At 39.4% G+C, this 23296-nt stretch overlaps 3 protein-coding genes across 6 annotated transcripts; 2 read left to right on the top strand and 1 right to left on the bottom strand.

Annotated features, from left to right (window-relative positions):
- Nucleotides 1–793: 793 nt before the first annotated feature.
- On the top strand, nucleotides 794–1732 carry LOC122868540 (hemoglobin subunit beta-A-like). The gene is made up of 3 exons (XM_044180589.1): nucleotides 794–957; nucleotides 1142–1364; nucleotides 1478–1732. The coding sequence occupies exons 1-3, from the start codon at nucleotides 866–868 to the stop codon at nucleotides 1604–1606; spliced, it is 444 nt and encodes a 147-aa protein (XP_044036524.1). The 5' UTR covers nucleotides 794–865; the 3' UTR covers nucleotides 1607–1732.
- Nucleotides 1733–6266: 4534 nt separating this feature from the next.
- On the top strand, nucleotides 6267–19702 carry nprl3 (NPR3-like, GATOR1 complex subunit). 4 transcript variants are annotated; one of them, XM_044180582.1, is made up of 14 exons: nucleotides 6267–7117; nucleotides 7563–7632; nucleotides 10874–10912; nucleotides 11665–11797; nucleotides 12731–12805; nucleotides 14179–14332; nucleotides 14424–14505; nucleotides 14628–14765; nucleotides 15896–16052; nucleotides 16628–16734; nucleotides 17059–17188; nucleotides 17887–18076; nucleotides 18178–18370; nucleotides 19307–19702. In XM_044180582.1, exons 1-14 carry the CDS (start codon nucleotides 6922–6924, stop codon nucleotides 19470–19472), a joined length of 1830 nt encoding a protein of 609 aa, XP_044036517.1. In that variant the 5' UTR covers nucleotides 6267–6921; the 3' UTR covers nucleotides 19473–19702. The 4 variants fall into 4 exon arrangements, with proteins under 4 accessions (XP_044036517.1, XP_044036518.1, XP_044036519.1 ...); XM_044180583.1 differs by lacking the exon at nucleotides 10874–10912; XM_044180584.1 differs by lacking the exons at nucleotides 6267–7117; nucleotides 7563–7632; nucleotides 10874–10912; nucleotides 11665–11797; nucleotides 12731–12805 and adding an exon at nucleotides 12870–13387.
- Nucleotides 19703–19949: 247 nt separating this feature from the next.
- Nucleotides 19950–21992, bottom strand: mpg (N-methylpurine DNA glycosylase). Its single transcript, XM_044180587.1, has 3 exons — nucleotides 21554–21992; nucleotides 21069–21273; nucleotides 19950–20848 (listed from the first exon to the last, which is right to left on the bottom strand). Exons 1-3 carry the CDS (start codon nucleotides 21809–21811, stop codon nucleotides 20397–20399), a joined length of 915 nt encoding a protein of 304 aa, XP_044036522.1. The 5' UTR covers nucleotides 21812–21992; the 3' UTR covers nucleotides 19950–20396.
- Nucleotides 21993–23296: the final 1304 nt, after the last annotated feature.

Here is a 23296-nt window from a genome sequence, read left to right as displayed (position 1 = left end):
TTTTGATGTGCACAAAGAGATCTTGAATAGGCAAAGTTCTGGTGACTACGTGATGCAAACATCTCATTAAATAATACCTAAACTCTGAAATAACTAAATCACTATTACAAACAAATTACAAAAGAATTCTGGCAATCGGCACTTTGGTAGGTTTTCAAAGAAAAAGTAGACAACCAAATAAATAAATAATAGAACTACAAAATCAAGAAATCAGTCATGAAAATAATGGCAACGTGCAAACAGCAACTTTTTAACAAAATGGAAACAACCTGATCAATCTAAAAGGACACAACAACATCACAACAGTGCATGTGAGATTTAATTTTACATTAAATTGTTTTTCAAGATGTTTAGTTTGGCAGCCTTTTGTAGTCCTCAATATAATGAAGGCTAAAGATTAGCGAAAGACAGGACAAATTTTACAATATACATGTCTAAATGTTATTAACGGACGTACGGACATTATATAAAGATTTTGTGACCTTTAATTCTGATGCCGAGAATGACTGAACATTTAGAAACTGATGCAAAAACTTCACCATACGTCAATTCAATTGGAAAATGTAATATCAATAACTATCTATATATTTTATCGAAGTTACATTAAGTCGCATAACAATTTGTCTTGTCAATATTTTGCAATTTATTCTTATCATTTTTTTCCAGAACTGGCAAAGATCCTATCTAACTTCTACAAGGCAACGACCCAATATTTGGTTGTCTCTGGTCCAATCAGATGCTTCCAGGGCTGAGAGGTGTGGCATTGAGTAATTAATAAAAACCTCCAAAAGACAGGCATTTGCAAAAGGTTTGTGACCGGAGATTTTGTTGGAAAAAAGTTCGAGACAACCTTAACGTCGTCAACATGGTCAAGTGGACAGATGCCGAGCGCAGCGCAATCACAGCCCTGTGGGGAAAGATCGATGTGGGTGAAATTGGACCGCAGGCTCTTACCAGGTGACCTGTCTATTCTTTTAAGATAAGAATATATGAAAAAGTATTTCATATACGCTGTTTTCAGTTTTTATGCACGTTCCACACAACATTAGTGATTGTGGTTATTATTAGCCCTTTCTTTTCAAACAATTTGCATGTGTTGTAGTTTGACGTTTTTTCTTTGTCATGGATCGCATAATTCCAGGCTTCTGATTGTGTATCCGTGGACTCAGAGGCACTTCTCATCATTTGGCAACATTTCCACCAACGCCGCCATCCTCGGAAACCCTAAGGTGGCCCATCACGGTAAGGTAGTGATGGGTGGGCTGGAAAATGCTGTGAAGAACATGGATGACATCAAGAATGCTTACGCCAAGCTGAGCGTGATGCACTCTGAGAAGCTCCATGTGGATCCCGATAACTTCAGGGTATGTTACCACCTCTGACGATCCCTACAGCCAAATTCATGAATGGATCCATAGTCCACTCTACACTGATCACTGTCCTTAACGTGATCATTATACTATTCTTCTTATTTTAGCTTCTTGCTGAATGCATCAGTGTGTGTGTGGCCGCCAAGTTTGGACGTCAATTCACCCCTGATGTCCAGGAGGCCTGGCAGAAGTTCCTGGCTGTGGTCGTCTCTGCCCTGGGCAAGCAGTACCACTGAGGGTCTGGAGACGCAGTTCACATTCAAATAATCGCAGCAGTTCTACAAGTGTTTAAAAAATGTCTCATGCACTGCCTTGAAGCTGTTGTCAAATGCACCAAATAAAATTCAAATTATATAATTACATACATCGCTCAGTGTGAGATTATTTGTTAAAGTTTTTTTAATGGGCTATTATTCATTGTATCCTCCTTAGCCTTGGCTCACTACCGGTTTACACAAACGATTTACATAAAGTAAAACAAAACACAATTCACAACACACAGTTATGATGGTGAGGTCGTCTGTTGAATTACAGAGTCTATAAAACTTGTGTATTTTTTAATATAGCCTAATACTTTGTGTGAATAAGGGACTTTTGATCTCCCCTTTATATTCACACCACCATAATAAGTTCTGTCACTCTGAGACTAAAGCCATAATCTTAATGTAACAGCCCCCAAGCCCACCATAACAGTTAGGACAAGGTTAATGTTTCAAGTAGATGTATGGATAATCCAAGATTTAAATATATATATTTACAGTTATAAATAATGGGTTATCTTGAATAGACAGCCTTGGAAACTGTGATTTTACAGTCTCAGTCATACCTGCAGGTAGGCCTTGATGGATTTAAGGTGTTTCACCATTTGAGAAGACACACCTCATAAATGAGCGGGTCAGTGGTACATTAAATTATTTGCTATGACTTATCTCTGAGAGGGAAAACACTTTTGCCGGTTATTCTGGCTTCTTTAAAATGTGCAATTTGATAGGCTATAAATGGGTGCGGTCATCTGAAATTAATGATAACAGTCATGAGGATGACAAACTGTGAAACTGTTGCCAGTACTCACTGAGTGTCAGTATTAATGTTAGGTCTCTTTCACATGGGTCTCACGGGCTTTATTTGATGAACTTTGTAAAGTCTAAGCTTTGCTTTTGAGTATGTATCTTGGCATGACTAAACACTAAAACATTGCTGGATAGGCTTATACTGTAATTTAATAAATTAATTAATTGAATAGGTTTACCTATTAATGACTTTAAAGCACAAAATTGACGCAAAGAAGGTAACACAAAACAGTGCAAGTATATTTTTAATTCATTTTAATTGGTCGATTCATCACTGTGGTGTAACTGGAAGGGGGCATGCATAATACAGTTTATTATTATTATTGTTATTATTTTTTAAATAATTTTAATTCTGCAGTATTCTGGTTATAGGCCTGATAATTGTTTTCGCGGTTGTGTGGTGCATACAAGTGCACTGACTAAACACAAAAGAGTTTCAATTATTAGACTGATATTGACATTTAAAATGGTTCATTTGAATGAGTGACTCCTGGGTCCCTTGCGTTATGAAGTAATGTGGACAGTCCTGATAAGTCTGGGGTATTTTTTTCTGGAATTAGATAGCCTAATTTTTAAAAAGCATACATGACTAAATCATAATGCAACCACAAGGGTGCACAAGCCAGTGTCTTCTTGTGTCAGTCCCAAGTCTGGATAAATGCAGAGGGTTGTGTCAGGAAGGGCATCCGACGTAAAACACATGCCAAATTAAAAATGTGAATCGTGAAAATGACTTCCATACTGGATCGGTCGGGGCCCAGGTTAACAACGACTGCCACCTGTGCTGTTGACCTCCAGGGTACCGGTGGAAATTGGACTACTGTTGGTCAAAGACGAAGAAGGAAAGGAGGAAGGTGTGTTCGTAGGCAGAGAGAGAAGAGGAAAGCTAAGAATGTAGGACTGACAGTAGGGACTTTGAATGTTGGGACTATGACAGGGAAGGCTAGAGAGTTGATTGACATGATACAGAGAAGGAAGGTGGACATACTGTGTGTCCAGGAGACCAGGTGGAAAGGTAGCAAGGCTAGAAGCTTAGGAGCAGGGTTCAAGTTGTTCTACCATGGGTCAGATAGGAAGAGAAACAGAGTAGGAGTTATCCTGAAAGAGGAGTTTGTGAGGAATGTTCTAGAGATGAAAAGAGTATCAGACAGGTTGGTAAGTCTGAAGCTGGAAATTGAAGGGGTGATGTTCAATGTTGTGAGTGGTTATGCCCCACAGGTAGGATGTGAGTTAGAAGAGAAGGAGAAATTCTGGAGTGAGTTAGATGAAGTGATGCAGAGCATCCCCAGAGGTGAGAGAGTGGTGATTGGTGCAGATTTCAATGGGCATGTAGGTGAAGGGAACAGAGGTGATGAGAATGTGATGGGCAGGCTTGGTCTTCAGGACAGGAACACAGAAGGACAGATGGTGGTAGACTTTGCAAAGAGGATGGAAATGGCTGTAGTGAACACTTTCTTCCAGAAGAGGCACGAACATAGGGTGACATATAAGAGCGGAGGTAGAAGCACTCAGGTGGACTACATCTTGTGTAGACGTTGTAATCTGAAAGAGACCAGTGACTATAAAGTAGTGGTAGGGGAGAGTGTAGCCAGACAACACAGGATGGTAGTGTGTAAAATGACTCTGGCGGTGAGGAAGATGAAGAGGACAAAGGCAGAGCAGAGGACAAAGTGGTGGAAGTTGAAAAAGGAAGAATGTCGTGTAGTTTTCAGGGAGGAGCTGAGACAGACTCTGTGTGGTCAGGAAGTGCTCCCAGATGACTGGACCACTACAGCTAATGTGATCAGGGAGACAGGTAGGAGGGTACTCGGTGTGTCATCTGGAAAGAGGAAAGTGGACAAGGAGACTTGGTGGTGGAACGAGGAAGTTCAGGAAAAGGGGTTAGCTAAGAAGAAGTGGGACACTGAGAGGACTGAAGAGAGTAGACAGGAGTACAGGGAGATGCAGCGTAAGGTGAAGGTAGAGGTGGCAAAGGCCAAACAAAGAGCATATGAGGACTTGTATGCTAGGTTGGACACTAAAGAGGGAGAGGTGGATTTGTACAGGTTGGCCAGACAAAGAGATAGAGATGGGAAGGATGTGCAGCAGGTTAGGGTGATTAAAGATAAGGATGGAAATGTAATGACAGGTGCCAGGAGTGTGATGGGAAGATGGAAGGAGTACTTTGAAGACTTGATGAATGAGGAAAATGAAAGGGAACGAAGAGTAGAAGAAGTGACTGGTGTGGAGCAGGAAGTAGCAAAGATTAGCAAAAGTGAAGTGAGGAGGACATTGAAGAGGATGAAGGGTGGAAAGGCAGTTGGTCCTGATGACATACCTGTGGAGGTATGGAAGTGTCTAGGAGAGGTGGCAGTAGAGTTTCTGACTAGTTTGTTTAACAAGATCTTGGAGAGTGAGAGGATGCCCGAGGGATGGAGGAGAAGTGTACTGGTGCCAATTTTTAAGAACAAGGGAGATGTGCAGAGCTGTGGCAACTACAGAGGAATAAAGCTGATGAGCCATACAATGAAGTTGTGGGAAAGAGCAGTGGAAGCTAGGCTAAGGGCAGAGGTGAGCATTTGTGAGCAGCAATATGGTTTCATGCCTAGAAAGAGTACAACAGATGCAGTATTTGCTTTGAGGATGCTAATAGAGAAGTACAGAGAAGGTCATCGTAGACTTTCAGTCTTGTCTGTTGTTTGGTCTTCGTAGATTTCGAGAAAGTGTATGACAGGGTGCCGAGAGAGGAGCTGTGGTATTGTATGAGGAAGTCTGGAGTGGCAGAGAAGTATGTTAGAGTGGTGCAGGACATGTATGAGAGCTGTAAGACCGTGGTGAGGTGTGCTGTAGGTGTGACAGAGGAGTTTAAGGTGGAGGTGGGTCTGCATCAAGGATCAGCTCTGAGCCCCTTCTTGTTTGCTCTGGTGATGGACAGGCTGACAGATGAGGTTAGACAGGAATCTCCATGGACTATGATGTTTGCGGATGACATTGTAATTTGTAGTGAGAGCAGGGAGCAGGTGGAGGAAAATTTAGAGAGATGGAGGTCTGCTCTGGAAAACAGAGGAATGAAGCTTAGCCGCAGTAAGACAGAATACATGTGCGTCAATGAGAGGGACCCAGGTGGAACGGTGAGGTTACAGGGAGCAGAGGTGAAAAAGGTGCAGGACTTTAAGTACTTAGGGTCAACGGTTCAGAGCAATGGAGACTGTGGAAAAGAGGTGAAGAGGCGAGTGCAAGCAGGTTGGAACGGGTGGAGAAAAGTGTCAAGTGTGTTGTGTGATAAAAGAGTATCAGCAAGAATGAAAGTAAAGGTGTTCAAGACGGTGGTGAGACCAGCGATGTTGTACAGCTTACAGACAGTGGCACTGAAGAAAAGACAAGAGGCAGAGCTGGAGGTAGCAGAGCTTAAGATGTTGAGGTTCTCTTTGGGAGTGACGAAGACAGACAGGATCAGGAATGAGTACATCAGAGGGACAGCTCATGTTAGATGTTTCGGAGATAAAGTCAGAGAGGCCAGATTGAGGTGGTTTGGACATGTTCAGAGGACAGACTGTGAATATATTGGTAGAAGGATGCTGAGGTTGGAGCTGCCAGGCAGGAGGTCTAGAGGAAGACCAAAGAGGAGATTTATGGATGTAGTGAGAGAGGACATGAAGTTAATTGGTGTGAGTGAAGAGGATGCAGAGGACAGCAATAGATGGAGGCACATGATTCACTGTGGCGACCCCTGAAAGGGAACAGCCGAAAGGAAAAGAAGATACATGACTAAATCATAGCCTACCTGAAGCATGCAGCCTCAAAGCTCCCACAATCAGCCAAATGCGCCATCTTGAGGATTTTTAAATCTAAACATAAAGAGCATATTTGAATTGTAGAACTATTTCAATGCAACTACCAAATACACTGATGGTGTGGTAGAATATGTATAACAATAATAATTTGGAATTTGTTGTCAGATTTAATCATATCTTAAAATCATATTACTGCATTACTATACTATATATTTTGCTGTATTTGTATTGCCTACAGGACGATTTTTTATGTTGGTTGTATACCTTCATAATCCATCATTAAACACTAACTTACTAAGTTCATCGATAGATAGATAGATAGATAGATAGATAGATAGATAGATAGATAGATAGATAGATAGATAGATAGATAGATAGATAGATTAAATGATAACTGGCATTGAGGAAAACACAGACTATTGTTGAAGCAGGTGGACTCTTTTAGCCGTCTGTTCCACCCGAACGTTTTTCAAGGTGACACAAAACAATCGCAACAGTGCATAGATGTACTGTAGGGAGAACTTAATGGCCAGGCCTCCATGTTAAAACCAGTTAGACAGTAATTTATCCACGATCGGTGTTTGTATATGGCAGACATTAATACGAGCTTCGCCTGCAACAAGCTAACGTTGATCGTTTGGTCGTAGGTAAAGCTCGCGACAGACGTCATTGTGTCGCAGCTAACGTAAAGTTAGCTAGAATGCTAACATGATGTTCAACCCATTAGCCGGGTTACCAGATGACAGAAAATCCATGTACAGTCAGTCACAAAATAGCGTGTACAAAACTGGCGATAAAACAAGCCCTATTAGCGTCATACTGGTTAGCTCTGGCAGCCGAGGGAACAAGCTACTTTTTCGATACCCTTTCCAAAGAGTGGCTGAATGTCCGTCATCTCTTACAGGTAGGCGTAGCATTAAGTTAGCATTCACCAGAAAATTACAGTTCATCATTCAATACTAACGTAAGTTGTTCTTTATTCAGGAAACCCGTGACTTTTAAGTTCTCACTTTCACATAATTCCACATTTACATAGGCTGAACAAAGTAACAAAGACCTCCCGATATAATTCAATCCAATACAACAGCCCAACAATATATTTACCTATATAATGCTTGCAATAATCAGATTGCGGATCAGAAATAAACTGTGGCTTCATACAGTAAAAGATCATTGAGATTACATAACACCTCTCTGACAAGTGATTGACATTCACTTTGTTATTTTAACATCATGTTTGTTTTGACTTCTAATGGGGCTAAATCTTGAACCCATGTGTTGTTGATTTGTTTTTTATATAATTGGCATCAATAATCATGTGAACTAATACTATTATTTCTGTCCACAAGCAAAACAGCGAAGTCCATATGCACTGAACACAACCGGGGATGGCCTTGAAGATCAGGATGGTGATTCAAGGTATTTTTTTGGTCTTCACTTAATATTACTGGGTTTATAAATTCATTTTAGGGAAATTGACAGTAGATGGACACAGAGCCCATTCCAAGATCTGCATGTGCTACTCTCATTAGGGTTTTCCTCTCTATTGCGTTGGATCTTGTTTTATTTTTTTAAAAACCTCATTGTATTTTTCAAGAGGAGTTGAGGTGCTGGTCCTTGTTAATTTTAAAACATGTGGTTGAGCTTTATTAAACTCCACAAAATAACTTAACTTGCTGTACGGGTGGTACGTCAAAACCTAAATCTATCACCTCAACATGTGTCTAAATGTCCCTTAAAATCTGTTATAGTCCCAGCTGCAGTTTGTATATGTTCACTTATCTGAACTGGTAATAAAAACAAGTCTATATACCTCCACAGATTACTTTATTTTTTGTTAGCTCCAGTATTGAGAAAACAAGGCAGTGATTTTTTCTGCATGCTTTAAGTAAGCAAGTTCATACAATGCGTTGTTATACCACATCAGACCTTTTCTAAGCTAAACATGAACGTTGGGACAAGCGGTTGTCAATCATAGAAGATGGTAAGATTACAAACAGGAATTGGTCATAGATACAAAAATATGATGGTGACAGCAGTGCTGTATCATTTCATGGTTTTACAAAAGCTAAGAAATTAAAGAAGAGGGGATGACTTGTTCATCCACTGAGTAAAGTAAGAAAGAGGGGAACTGTTGCACATGGATGCAGCAGATATGACAAAAGTTAAGTTGAGTAATGTTCAGATTAGTCCACAATAATATAGCCACAAATAGACAGTATAAAATAAAATTAACAAGCAGTATAAGAATTTCACAGAACAATTTGCTAAAACAAAAATGGGCAAGTAAAAATTGAGATGTCCATTTTGTAGTTGAATATTGCCTGCAGTGTGTTGAACAGCAGCTGTGTGAGTTTAAGTTAAATAAAGAAATACAAATGCAGATAAAGTGGAACACAGAGTTTTTCCTCTGAGCCATTCACAATGAGTGGTTGAGCAGTCACTACTGACTGTGGCAGAAGTTGTATGAAACATGAACAGAATTTGCACACCACTTGAACTCCTCCCAGTTTGCATACTCAAAGATGTTGATGTGTGTTTCTGAAAAATACAAAAATGTCAGACCGAGAACCTTTCAGTCTTGTCTGTTGTTTTCCAACAGCATTTTCATCATGCTGCTGCTTTATGGATGGTAATGCTGGTCAGTCGTTGTTTGGTTGAAATTACTTCGGTCACAGGGCTGTACAAGAAGCAGCCACAAGTGATAATTTAAACTCTTCTCAATTTAGCTCACCTGGCATAATCAGATAAAACTGGCACAAGTTCATAGAATCTAGTTTATTTTTCTTTTGCTGAATTTTTCCCAACTGAGTCCACTTCAAACATGCTTTTATAGTATGACCTTTTAGAGAGATTATGCTGGGATATCAAACTGTTAACAGCACAAGAGAGCCTTATAAAAATTATTTTACTTTAAAATCAATTCTAGCTGACACTGGGAGCCAGAGTTATATGGCCTGTCATTTTTGTCTTGGTTAAGAACCTGGCAGCAGCATTTTGTATAATTTGAAGTCATGCAGTGACAGCATTATAAAGACCAGTATAAAGTGGTTTGCAGTAATTAAATGGCGAATTATGAACTAGAGACGGTTGACAAATTAAAGGAAAACCCAACATAAAGTGCCTTTGTAAGGTGTTGGGCCACCACGTGCTGCCTGAGCAGCCTCAATGCATCTTGGCATTGATTCAACAAGTCACTGCAACTCTACTGGAGGGATGGAACACCATTTTTCCAAAAGATATTCCCTCATTTGGTGTTTTGATGATGGTGGTGGAGAGCGCTGTCTAACACGTCAGTCCAGAATCTCCCATAGGTGTTCAATTGGGTTGAGATCTAGTGACCATAGCATATGATTCACATCATTTCACATCACATTCACATCATTTTCAAACTCATCAAACCATTCAGTGACCCCTCATGCCCTTTTGATGGGGGCATTGTCATCCTGGAAGAGAGATAATACCCATCAGGATAGAAATGTTTTATCATAGGGTAAAGGAGATCACTCAGAACAACTTTGTATTGATTTGCAGTGACCATGCCCTCTAAAGGGACAAGTGCACCCAAACCATGCCTGCAAAATGCCCCCCACAGCATAACAGAGCCACTGGATCACCTCACTGTTGGAGTCAAGCATTCAGGCCTGCACCGTTTTCTTGGTGTACGCCACACATGCATATGGTGAATGATGACTCAGACCATATCACTTTTTTTCCACATCTCTGTAGACCAGTGCCTATGGTTTTTGCACCACTGAACTCTCAAATGTGCATTCATCTTTGTAATGAGGGGTTAATGCACTGCAACCTACTACAAACTAACTGCTATAATATCCCTCTCTATGTAATTGTCGACGGACTGTTCTTGCTGATCACATCCTGCATTGACATTCTCAGTCAGCTGAGGAAGAGTTGTTCTTCTGTTTTTTCTTACATATTGCACTAATGCACGAACATCATGGTCATCAAATGCACACTATCGACCACAATTGCCGACCCTATTTACTGATGTCTTTCCCATAGATCTAAATGCAGATGTCACTTTAGTCAGTTACTATTGAACCCCTAGCCAGTTGAGCAGTCTTTGTGACTGAAGCTCCTGCCATCCGTGCCCCAACAATGAACCCTCTTTCAAAGTCACTTAGATCTTTTCCTCTTGCCATCTTGATACAAAATCACAATCAACTGGGTCTGCTCAACATTTTTATACATGCCACAGAACATGATTGGATGTTAATTGCTTAATTGTACCATGCAGTGCTCCTATGTAGAAACATCTGCATTCATTATGTTTCTCCACTCATTTAGTCAGGTTTTTCCTTCAATTTGTCACCCGTCTCCATCTTTTTGAGTAATGTTAACATTTTTAGTTTCTGACTTTTAGTTTTATGACAGTTTTAAGATGGAATTTAAGCTCACATATTATCTATATAAACTGTTCTAAGATAGACATTTTTCAACTTTAATGACATCAAGGCTTAGTCAGGGTAAACTGGTAATTTGCTGGAATCAACATGCGGACCAGCATTTTCACATCACAGTATCACATGTTTGTTCGGGTTGTTTTGATGTCCATTTTATGCATTCAGCCCAACTGTGTGTTGCATTTTCCCTTTTGTTTGCTTTTTTCTTCTTTTTTATGGCCCAATTCCCATTTCAGAGAACAATCTCCACTAACTGACGAACAGTTGGTAGCAGGGTAAGACCAAATCATTCTAAACCACCTTTCCTTCGCTTAGATCACCCCTGTCTTTTTTTATCCCCTTCTTTCCTATTTTGTGTCCTATATGGATCCCCAACCCTAATCTCAGTAAAGATCCTTGTTAATTATCAATAGCAGATCCAGTGAATCAGTGCTTTGGTTAATTTGGGATTTCAGTTTTGCTTTCCTCTGTACTGTATGCCTTTTATGAAGAAAAACAATCCAACAGTTTAAAACTGTGATTAAAGTTTTAATTCACATTGATTATATTACCTCTAGCATGTAGACTCAGCATTACAAAACAAATGCAAACTACAATAAAGCAACTACTACACATTCTTTTCAAATTGTGTTGGTGGGGTAAGTCTATAGTGTGTTTAATTTTTTTTCTGGAAGTTAACGCCTTGATTTTTATTCCTTTGATTGCAGCATGAGTTACTTAAGACAAACCAGCATGAGTCTTTCACATTCTTCATTCATACGGCGACTTCACTGTTTCTGCAAGGAGGCCTCTTCCTCTTTTCTCCTCTCCAGTAGCCACACAAGCTTTTTTATTTATACTCTCATTGTTGAATTACATTACAGGCTGCATCTGATTAATGCAACCCCTCTTATAGACAGGAATGTGAAAAAATATAAACAAACAGAGCTAATTTAAACTTTCTTACTTGTCCCAGCTGTTTCTGTGATGTACCCCCTCATCCCACCGTGCATAGTTTTCTTATTGAGACTGTTCTTCCTTTTTAAAGGTTCTCTGACATCATCCTCGCCACCATCCTGGCCACCAAATCTGATATTTGTGGAAAGAAGTTTGAATTGAAGATAGACAATGTTCGATTTGTGGGTCACCCTACTCTCCTTCAGCATCCTCCCATCATTCAGGTAAGGAACAGAATTGCTCCTACTAAAAACATGTAAAGTCATTTTTGAGTTCCAGTTAGTGTAAACAAGATAATCCTCTGGCCAGATAGCTATTTACCACTGTTAAGAAAAGAGAAACTGATTGTGAAGGCACAGTATAAGAGCACAACAAAACAAATGTGATATATTGTCTGGAGAATTACTACGTTAAAAAGTTTTAATTAGTTAAGTATGGCCATCTGTTATTATAAACTGTATTAGATACCTGTGATTGATAATATCAATTAAAAGGTGAACAGTTCCATCTTGAATTCTATTGTTAATATTGTAATAATGACGTGTCTTGCCATCTGGCTTTGATGAGGCTATAAGGCCATTTCTCTTTTCACCATGGCCCTCTAAATGTACTAAGCTTTGAACTTTGGCAGATTTTACTTCAGCAGTGCCCCCTACTGACAGTTTTTTTGTCTGATGATTCACTACTTTTGTTGCCAAGAAGAACATATTTCAGAGGGGATGGGGACAATTTAAGAGAACATGTAAAAACAATGCAATTCAATAACATAATCTATTGTAAGGTGCTTCTGTGAAAATAACAGGAACAACGTACATTATACTGTAATGCAATACAACAAAGCCTACTGTACATGACTTAAAAATTACCACAGAGCTCAATCAACACTTCTCTAATACAGTCTCAACAAAACTGAACATTTCAGGTTTGACAAAGGTTGATTTATTGCAGAGCTATTGTACTTGGTTGCATAACATTGTGCTGGTGCAGCTTTTATTGTGTTGTTGTGTTATATTTGTGAATTGAACTGCTTTTTAAATTAAGTATTGATATACTGTATATAAATCTACACGCTGTAGATTTACATTTTATAATTTTTTTTGTAAACACCTTGTTTACTTTATTCATCTTGTGAAAAAAAAAATGTTCTTTCTGTGCAGGTTTCTAAGACAGATCCTTCCCCTAAGAGAGAAATGCCTACGATGATCTTGTTTAATGTGGTGTTTGCACTAAGGGTATGAAAAGACTTCTTATACTTTAGATTTTAAATTGTAATTGTTTTGCATTTTGCTCTACCAGATGAAATAAGTTTTGTATAAATTAACTTGATATCTTTATTTTAAATGATGGCACAATAAAGTCAGATGTGGGGCAGTGGGTGGGACACATAGATTTTGTGCTCTGGTAATCTGTGTGTTCTGTGAGTGGGAGCGGTTGTGTGTGAGTGATAATATTCCTGTATACTCTATCTGTGAGAACATTGGAACTCAGAGGGAGGAGAGGCCAATTTAGTATGCTTAATCATGCAGCCCAAAAAGGCACAGCCTGTTCCTGTTCATGCTGAGTCACTGTACCCAGTAAGTCCAAGTATAGCTGAGATGGGGCGAGAAGTGCTCAGTCATGTTTTGTCAATGATATCTGCCCAGCAACTGTGGTATTTGTACCCTGGAAATTTCCATATGAATAACAGTCCCATTGGGTTATTTTAATATGGCAGTGTGTATACACCATTCACCGTGTATTTTATAATTCATTGTACAAGATTGAACCATTCAATGTTAAATTTTAATAAATTCACAGTTCAAATGTGTACACCGGTAAATTATATTATATTATTCTGCATGTTTATTTATACAGATTAGCTTTGTTTTTAATTTTTATATCTACTTTGCTTGAAAATTATGGTAACTGATCTACTTAACAATGCCAAGAGATGATGTTGGTCAATGACCTCATTTTATATATGTTGTCCACCTCATTTACATACCAGAGGAGAACAGAATATTAGAAACACCTTTCTGTATAATGCAATGCAACGCCACCTGAAATACCACAGAAACGAGGCAAAACCTTTCTAACACAGTCTCAATAAAAACTGAACTTCAAACTTTACAGTGATAGGATGTATTACAGGGTAATTGTATTGGATTGCATGACAAGTGATGATTGTACAGGTGAAGCTAATAAACTGTTAACTCTGGCAATTAGCCGTGGCTGAATATTTTAAAAACATAAGAATGTCAAGCATTCTGTATTAAAGATAAACTTTAATAAATAAATGTATCATAAGTGTAATTTGAATTATGTGTTACCTTCATATCTTTTAAAGTTTCATTCATTTTTAAGTGTGTCACATGCTAAGATCTTTACCTCACATAAAGGAGCTCTAAAGTAATTTAAATATTAAAAGCACATATATGTTTGACAGTTTAACAGTAAACAGGCTGGAAATGTTTGACATGAATGTTAACTGAGCTATAAATTAAAGCACTGATGTTGTAATTGCTGTGTAATAGGTCATCACTGGGTTGTATAAATATTACTAACATGTTTCTGTCAAAATTACACTGTTTAAAAAGTGTCTCCATCTCATCTTTGGCCTCTACAGGCGAATGCTGACCCGTCCGTCATCAGCTGCATGCACAACTTGTCACGCCGCATCGCAATAGCCCTGCAGCATGAGGAGCGGCGCTGCCAGTACCTGACCAGAGAGGCTAAACTGATGCTGGCCGTCCAAGATGAGATTACCACCATGACTGAGAGTGAGATACACATAGTGACATTACGATGATGTATTATAATTGAGATTTGAAAGTATATTTTGACAGTGTTCTCTGTTTTTTCCATTCTAAGCGGATGGAAGCCCCCAGTCCCCATTTAGACAAATTCTTCCCAAATGTAAGCTGGCCAGGGACCTGAAGGAGGCTTATGACAGGTGTGTGATTTAACATATTATACATTGTTATTTTTTGTTTGTTATTACTCTCTTTTTCTTACCATACAGAATGTACAGTATATTGTTCATACAGCTGACTCTTAAGATTTATGTTTTTGCAGCCTTTGTACAACTGGTGTGGTGCGACTACATATTAACAACTGGCTTGAGGTGAGCTTCTGTTTACCACACAAGATCCACCGGATTGGTGGCAACTATATCCCCCCAGAGGCATTAGAGCGCAGTCTTAAGGCTATAAGGTGTGTTTTTACTTTTTTTTTATACTTAAATATAACATTTTATTTGACCAGAAGAGGAACTTGTTTACAGTAAATCACACAGGGTTGAAACATTTAAACTTAGACTTCTGGCAACAAACACATGTAGGGAGTGTTATCACAAGTGTTATTACAGATAAGGCGTTTTTAATGCAATATTTAATATGCTATTCAGATATTACATATATTTGCCACATTTTAATTGACTATGTAAAAAATTATTAGTTGTTAATATAGTTTCCTTCTTTTCAGCCTGCAAATGCAACAGCACCCCTTAGAGGAGAAACTTGACCGCTGCTTATTTACCCTCATTTTTATATAGTTCATTGATACTCCACATCATTCTGAATGGAACCTTAAAGCAGCATAGTGTTCATTTTTTAACCTGACTTGGTGCAAGTCATGCAAAACTGCAAAATGAGTTCAGAATATGAGAGATAGAATATCCAAAGTTGACCTGGTTAAGGAAAAAGAACAATAAGAGGTGATAAACTCATTACCCTAACACATATACTTACATTTAGTCAGCCATCCTGCATAGACCTATACATGACTACCAAGTAGCACAGGATTGTAACAATCCTTCTCGATCTGCGTTGTTAGATGCATTGTCAGTTTGTTATGTCAAAGGAGTAATATGTCTATGACAGCTGATTAAGGGCCCTGCATTTTGTGAGCTTCAGTATTGACTCACTATTTAAAGCATCTAACAAAACCATGTAAAGTTTTCTATGGGTCATACTGCCACCTATTGTTACTTCAGCATACTTACATCAGAGTTGTGCTCAACTTCTACCTCTCCTTTTATTTCTGTCCTTTTAAGCTGAACAAAATATGCAAAGGTGAAATTAGTACAGGTGGATTTAAGCCATGAAATCATAACAACTGTGCAAAAAAATTATTTTATTTTTAATTAATCAGAGTGGTCAGTTTGTGTTCTCAGATACACATACTGTAGTTGTTCTGTGTATGGATACATGAACAGACTATTCTGTTGTACTGATTGGTACTAAAGCTGATTCCTTCTGGCTTCTATTGAGGAGGCTTCTCTTGATTTCTAAAGATGAGGTGTGACGATCAGAGGCTGTATCATATGTTGTTTGATCCTCCAGACCCTATCATGCCCTGCTGCTGCTGGAAAGTGAGAAGGCATTGCTGAGCCAGCTTCCTCTGGACTGCTCGCCTGCGATGGTGCGCCTCATCAAAACCTGCTCAGCAGTGAAAAACCTGCAGCAACTCGCACAGGATGCTGATCTGGCCTTACTTCAGGTGCAGAACAGTCACACCGCCTGCATCACCACTGTAATTTACAACACCAGATGTTATTCTCTGATCTCAAAAGACATGTATCTTTAATTCTGATATAACTGCATGCAATGATTAAGTCCATTCAGCAATCACAAATAAACACTTTGGTAATTGCATTGTATTTTGAAACCTTTTTCATTTACAATACACAAAAGGAAATGAGTGTCATCAAAGTTACACATGCAGTATGTGTATAATATAGGGGAAATCAACGAGCATGATTCCTTTAGCTGTATGTTGCACTTGAACAGAACTATTAGAAATGGAAAAAGGTGCAAAAAGTGCAACAGTGGGAGTGATATATTGTATTTCTGAAAAGCAAAAGTTGTTTACCCAGAGAGGTTACTATGTTGATGGTGTCTTACTGCCATCTAGTGGACACATGTACATTCAAAGCAAATCTGAGACTACACAAGTGAGTAGTACAATTAGTTCTCATATCTTCCTTCTACAGTTGGTTTTCAGTTGCAGAGAACTTCATTGTTTAGTCTCATTTCACATCATTTACATTATTTGCAAATAATTTTCCCTCTTAGATTTTTCAAATTGCTGCTCACTTGGTTTACTGGGGCAAAGCGATCATCATCTACCCACTGTGTGAGAACAACGTCTACATGCTGTCTCCTCATGCCAACATCTGCCTGTGAGTGTTCATGATGTGATGTAAGCCAGTTGGGTGCACTGATTACTGTAGAGCTAATGAACCATAATATTGCTGAGCACCCATACATGCCATTGTCTCATAGAAATAGGTCTCAAAAACACATTTTTGTTATTAAATTCAGATTTCCAAAGCCTGTACTAGTTAAATCACCCCAAAATGTGTTATGAAAGAACTGCCGTGGGCCATTTCCACCACTTGTCATAGCCTTTCCTTTACAACAATGTGGAAAATGCATTCAAAAAAGCTGTGTTCATGGAAAAGCTCTCTGTTGTAGAATAATGTGTGCCATCTGTCTCTGGATAGATACTCACCGTTGGCTGAGCGGTTTGCCCAGCAGTTTCCTGGTCATGATCTGCCCTCCATGTTAGCAAAGTTTTCACTGCCTGTGTCACTGGCCGAGTTCAGAAACCCCCTGGAAGCTCCTGCACAGGAGGTAGGACTATTGTACAAGTACAAATACAGAAAAATAACCTAACCCCTCCACTCTGGAACACATACCCCCCCAATGTTGGTGAAATAATGATTTATATGTATTATTTTCCACAGAAAAAACAGAAGTCACAGTTTTTTCTTCTAATAAACTGAACAAAGTGAACTTACTTGGAAACAGCTGTAATTGTGAAAAGAATGTTTCTAGTTTGAAGAAATATAACATTTTTAGACTGAAAAATAATTGACTGACATTATGAAGAAAAACAGACATTTTGGTACAAATGAAAAGCAAAAAAAGTGAAATGATGGTGTCCTGGTAAATCCCTAGTATATATAGGGCTATTACTGTAAATTTAGATGCTGTATTGTAAGAGCAGAACCATTTGGTGTTCTCTGATGACCCATCTTGTTTTGGCAGAGCTGCTTGAGCGCCGGTGATGAATTATAAATGGCAAAGGGACATCAGCTCCAGCGTCTGCAGCCTCTATTTTTCATGAGAAAAAGATCAGAGCCTTACTTTTGGCTCTATTTTGAGCTTGTATGGTACCTTGTAGTAGTGAGGACCAGCCAAAATGTATGGTACCAACGGCTGATTTAAAACGTATTTGACCTGTTTAGGGTCATGAGCGTGTTCAGCTTCACTTGTTCAATGTTCCTGTGCTCAGCTGTGATGCAGTTTACTGCTCTGCTCTTTACCAGGCCCAGCTGATCCAGATGGTGGTGTGGATGCTCCAGTGCCGCCTGCTGATCCAACTGCACACTTACGTCTGCCTGTTGGTACCGCCCAGCGAGGATGAGCCTGGGTTGAGGGATGAAGACCCTCCACTGGCGGCCCGAGTAGGAGGCCGCAGTCTCAGCACCCCTAGCGCTCTCAGCTTCGGTTCCCCAAGTATGTCGTTAGCTCAGCTCAGCTCTCTCCTTTGCCCAACTCTTAGAGGTATAACAGGGTAATAAATAATCTATGATCATCTGTCTGCTTCCTCTGTATAGCCAGCAGTGATGACATGACCCTCACCAGTCCCAGTATGGACAATTCTAGTGCAGAGTTACTCCCTGGTGGAGACTCTCCGCTCAACAAGAGGATGACAGAGACGCTGCTTGCCAGCTTGTCAGAGCACGAGAGGCAGGTTATTCTTAACATCCCTGCTGCACAAAATCCAGAGGATCTACGGATGTTTGCCAGGTAATTAAGCCTGCCTATAACAGAAGGCTAGTGCATATTCTCTGCTTTTTTGTTAGTGCATTAAATGTTTCTCAGCTCCCCATTACTCTCTGCTTTTAGACAGTCAGATTAAAGGCCCCTTAACACTGTGCGAAAGTTGATCGTGAGAGAAACGTGGTAAAATCTTCAGTCGTCAATTCAAAACAATGGTCCTAGATCGCACAAAGACACATCCACCGACGGCCAATTTGCAGCTTTGGAGACCAAAGACAGTCTGTGGCCAAATTCTGACTGTGTCAGAAATTTAGGGCCAAATTCTCCCAATGTGACGGCCACTATGATTCACGTCTACAAACCAGCCAGTCAGAATACACTGGCCGGCGCGTCATTTCGTAAGCGCCACATGCACACACAAACCAAAACGGTGGAAGCAAAATGAAAAACAAGCTTGTGGGACTCTGGCAAACAACTGTGGCCAAAGCTCTCATATGCTATTTTCTATTTACATCATCATGCTCCAATTCACCACACATTCATTACACAAGCAGCCTCAAATTGATATTGTACAGTCTGACACAGATTGCAACCAAGATTTTATTAGACCCATCTCGCACAGTGTGACTTGCTCTAAACTTACACAATTGCTGTTGTTGTACAGTATAAAGGCGCCTTAACAGATGGGATAAGATTTAGTGACTCATGATGTTATAAATCACTGTTAATGCTTTGTCTCTTAGGCAATAAGAAGATATTTGCGCATTGGTTTGGAAAATAATGTTAAGTTAATTGCATTCACAGAATATTGGGAAATTTAATTGGAAAATATTGTCTGGAGAGTAGAATCCAGCAACCAGTGTTGTGTGCTACCTACTGCACAGTAATAAAAAGTGTCATGATTTACACAGCTAATGATTCAGTGAAACCCATTTTTCTGTCTGTTATGTTGACTGCTTCCAGGCTGCTTCACTATTTCCGGGGACATCACCACCTGGAAGAGATTATGTACAATGAGAACATGAGGCGCTCACAGCTCAAGACACTGTTTGACAAGTTCCGCAGTGTCCTTGTGGTGACCAACCATGAGGATCCCATTATTTCAATCTTTCAGTCACCCACAGAGTAGTGGCACAGAGACAGTATCAGCTCTCACCAACTGAAAAATATGTCAGTTTGAGAGCAGTTAATAGCCTGCTGTGCTCACAGTTAAGTGCTATTGCTCAACAACGTTGTTTTAAATTGAACTGACACAATGATTGCATTAATGTGTGCAGATTTACAAAATGTAGAAAGTGTTTTTTCCTTTATGAGCCAATGTTTGTTTACAATATTAAATTATTTTGTACATACCAGAAATGCCTCAAGTGTTTACTCTGAATATTGGAAAGATGGGTGTTTAACTTCATCTTCCTCTGTCCCAGATGTGTTAAATCATCTGTACTGACCACAGAGGGGCACACTGAGTAATGATCATTCCAGACCTCCAGCTACCTCTCCTCAGGAATCCCAGAGGTGGGGCGAGAAAGATGACAAGAAAGGGAAGACTCTAAACATCAGACAGGCTGTTTTTGCTTTGAGGGAAGCAGAGTGTTCCAAACATCTGTGAAATCAGTATGAATGTTTATTAAAAAATACAGATGGAAGACCTAAACAAAAGACACTCATGCGTGAGTTTCAGAACAGATTTTTTTATAGGCACTGATAAATTGAGTCTTTCTCTAGCTGAAGTTCTAATCTATTACTTTCCAGTACAACTTTGCCTCGATACCATAATACACTGTGTCGAAATAAATAGCAGCTTACAAAATGGATGAGAAACATTTTGTATAATTTATGGAAATTAGAATTTAGACTTTCAACCAATCATGGAGGTTATTCTACCATCTTGACTTCCTAAGAACTATAAAACTATAAAAAAAAATGATCTAATTATTTCAAAAAGTATTAATTTCAAGAAGTAGTCTATCTCAGCAAACCAAACAAACATTTTTATACTGTCTAAAAGTCCACGAAGGGAACAGATGGCAGAGTAGTTTATGGAATATTCCTGTTAAGTCCTTTTGACATTGTGCTGTCCTGTGTCAGACTGCACATCTGAGGGACCTAAATCATTCATTACATTTGCAGACATTGACTGTCTTTCGGCCTCTTTATTCACTACGCTAACACAGGGGTGCCCACGAAGATAAAACCGCCACGGCTTCTTGGCCCATTCCCCATGGGACTCAATTCCAATGCGTGGTGCTGATACTATATCGTTGGGTTCTGCTGGATTTGTGTTGGGGTCCCTCTCCAGCCACACCTCTGGGTCTGAGGCTAAGTCTCGACGGTCAAAACAGCGGGGTATATCTAGAGCCTGGCACAGCTTCGAAGGCCCGTTGCAGAGCTCTTTGTCCTTCAGTTGTCGTGCTCCCTCTTTGCGTCTGGCTGCCCTTAGCTGCCTCATGGTGGGCTGACCCTGCAGGGGCTCAAGGGAGCGCAGCAGCAGGGCAGCACCCTCCCCTGTGAAAAACAGCACACAATATGCATCAGTCTGCAAGGCTCCAGTCTGTCTCCTTCCTTTTGCCCTGTACCCACTGGAAATAGAAAACACCAATGTACAGGTTTAATGTTGTATTAATGATGGTAACACTTGGAGGAGGGCACATTAAACCAAAAAAGGCTTTATAACATTTTATCTGCATGCATCAGTAGGCAAAATGAACACCTTTCATGGGTTTACCTTCACTAGACACATTCATACAGAGGTAGATGCCATAGATTGGATACACATAGATTGTGCCAGGCTTCATGAACATGGCTGTGTTTCTCTCAGTACGTTTGCCTCCTGCTGAGTGTGAGGCTTTATCCTCCCCTCCAAGATAGGCTTCAGTTTCCACTATTCTCCCCCGCAGCTCAGTACCATCTGCACACCTGCGGACCAACACCTGCAGGGACAAAGATCAGTGCTGATTATGTTTTATTATGATTAGTCAATTAATTCAGTAGTCAATCAACAGAAGATTAATTGGCAACAATTTTGATAATGACCACTTTAAAGTGTTGACAGACTGGTCAAAAGATGTCATTCTGTATCAGTTTACCAGCAGCCCTCGTGAATACTCCTTATCATTTGAGTCCACATGGACTTTTCAAAACGTCTGAGCTGTAAGATATCATCCTGGCAAAATAAATAGATGTAAAATTAAGGTGAGATGGTAGCATTACTTTGCCGAGGAATGCTTTGGCCAAACTGATGCAAGATTGGTTGAAAAACTCCTCTCCCAGTCTGTGCTGCAGGTCATTATTGGTGAAATAATGGCTTCGCTCCGTTTCAGCACTTTGAACATTTTCACACTGAATGGGCTCCTTCAGCTTGGCAGGTGAACCGTTTAGTTTAAAATCCGTCCTGTTTTTACGTTTATTTACTTTTTCAGGTGCTGCTGCTACTGTCAATGCTAGCGTCTTTCTTTTTCTAAGTGCCATAACGTTACCGCGAAACACTTCGGGCTAAAAATGAAAAAATGCCTTTACGACATCGACACTGTCTTTTAAATAACACTTTTATATATTTTTATTTATTTATTATTTTATAACATTTACTTCCTAATTTACTTGAGTCTTACAGCAGATTAATGCTAGTGCTAACATACAGGAAGTAAATGATTGTTTTGTATCTCTTAAAGGGACCGTGCACCTTTCCGGGCTCACGGACGATGGATCAGTGTTTAACTGCTGGTAATGTTGCGATTTAGTGTTTCCTGTTTAGGGTGAGGAGAAATGTCCACTTTTAGTTTTTTCCACAAAATTCTCAAACATGACTTTGCAGTCCAAAGTTTTGTTGCTACTACACTTAACAGCCCCATTTGCTGATAGGTAACACCTCCCAAAGAGTGGCCTTTTCCCGCTGCTGTCTTATCTTTTCAGCCTCTTTTGAAAACAGTCCACTCTAATAAGAGGTTATAAATAGAGCTGGTATGCTCATTCCTGCCTGTGCCCAGGAAATGGATGGCGCCAGTTTGGCCCCAGGCACTGTGGGTCCAATCTGGAAGACTAACAGTGTGTGACATGGTGCCATGCCACATAATATAACTTTATCAGGAAAGTAGGCTACAAGTTTGCTGTGCTGTTGTATGGAAGCAGTGTGCTGATCCTAAAGCTCACAAATGCATCCATTGACTAATATACGAATAGCTGCATAGATCAATAGATGGGTAAATGCATATAGGGTGAATGAATAGATATTGTTGAGGAAATAAATTGATAAACCTTGGTTAAGATTAAAATAGGAAAATGTATCATTTCATATTTTGCAATTATTTTAATTAATTGTGCTTTGTGTTCATTAACGTGTTTAGCTGCAAGTTTTGCATTGATGATTACATTAAATTACATTATATGCCTCTATATTACAGTACATTGCATGTTAATCAATGCCAAATACTCAATACTCAATATTTTATACAATCAAAACAAAAAAACTATGATTACAAAAAAGGCACAGACTATAGCAAGCCTTCTTAGTGCCAGAGAGTTGTTGTTCACTCCACTCTTAATTGAAAGTGTATTTTAATCAAATTGGTTTTATTACATTTCAAATGTGCCGGACATTTGAAATAGGTTACAGCTCCTCAAACCTCTAAGAGTTTCAGAACGAACAAAAAACACTTTTTCATTTCCACTTTTAATACTCCAAATATTATGCAAATTTTGTGTATTATGTTTTGCTAATAAAGTATTATAAGTCTTTTATTCATACATTTGAAAGATGAAAAGATAGTAAAATAGATAGCAATAATACTTCAAAAAAAAACTTCTCCCCCCACAGAGGCCTCTTGCCTTCGGTCAGTCAGATCTTTGGAGAGGTGCCAAAAAGTGCAGCATGTTCGTGAAGTGGCAGCTTTGTGTGTGTGTGTGTGTGTGTGTGTGTGTGTGTGTGTGTGTGTGTGTGCATTGCAGAAATAGGTGAAG

This window comes from Siniperca chuatsi, linkage group LG21 (genome assembly GCF_020085105.1).
Source record: "Siniperca chuatsi isolate FFG_IHB_CAS linkage group LG21, ASM2008510v1, whole genome shotgun sequence".
In the NCBI taxonomy this organism is placed as follows: domain Eukaryota; kingdom Metazoa; phylum Chordata; class Actinopteri; order Centrarchiformes; family Sinipercidae; genus Siniperca; species Siniperca chuatsi.
The sequence above is the reverse complement of the archived record's forward strand: the minus strand, read 5'-3'. Positions and strand labels throughout refer to the sequence as shown.

Excerpts from the sequence above, each read along its gene's own strand:
- LOC122868540 (XM_044180589.1), top strand. The coding sequence starts at position 866 with ATGGTCAAGTGGACAGATGCCGAGCGCAGCGCAATCACAGCCCTGTGG. Across the intron at positions 958-1,141 it reads GGACCGCAGGCTCTTACCAG|GCTTCTGATTGTGTATCCGT; the intron begins GTGACCTGTCTA and ends GCATAATTCCAG. Across the intron at positions 1,365-1,477 it reads TGGATCCCGATAACTTCAGG|CTTCTTGCTGAATGCATCAG; the intron begins GTATGTTACCAC and ends TTCTTATTTTAG.
- nprl3 (XM_044180582.1), top strand. The coding sequence starts at position 6,922 with ATGATGTTCAACCCATTAGCCGGGTTACCAGATGACAGAAAATCCATG. Across the intron at positions 14,506-14,627 it reads CTGAAGGAGGCTTATGACAG|CCTTTGTACAACTGGTGTGG; the intron begins GTGTGTGATTTA and ends ATGTTTTTGCAG. Across the intron at positions 17,189-17,886 it reads TGGAAGCTCCTGCACAGGAG|GCCCAGCTGATCCAGATGGT; the intron begins GTAGGACTATTG and ends GCTCTTTACCAG.
- mpg (XM_044180587.1), bottom strand. The coding sequence starts at position 21,811 with ATGGCACTTAGAAAAAGAAAGACGCTAGCATTGACAGTAGCAGCAGCA. Across the intron at positions 21,274-21,553 it reads CCAAAGCATTCCTCGGCAAA|GTGTTGGTCCGCAGGTGTGC; the intron begins GTAATGCTACCA and ends TTGTCCCTGCAG. Across the intron at positions 20,849-21,068 it reads TATGAATGTGTCTAGTGAAG|GGGAGGGTGCTGCCCTGCTG; the intron begins GTAAACCCATGA and ends TGTTTTTCACAG.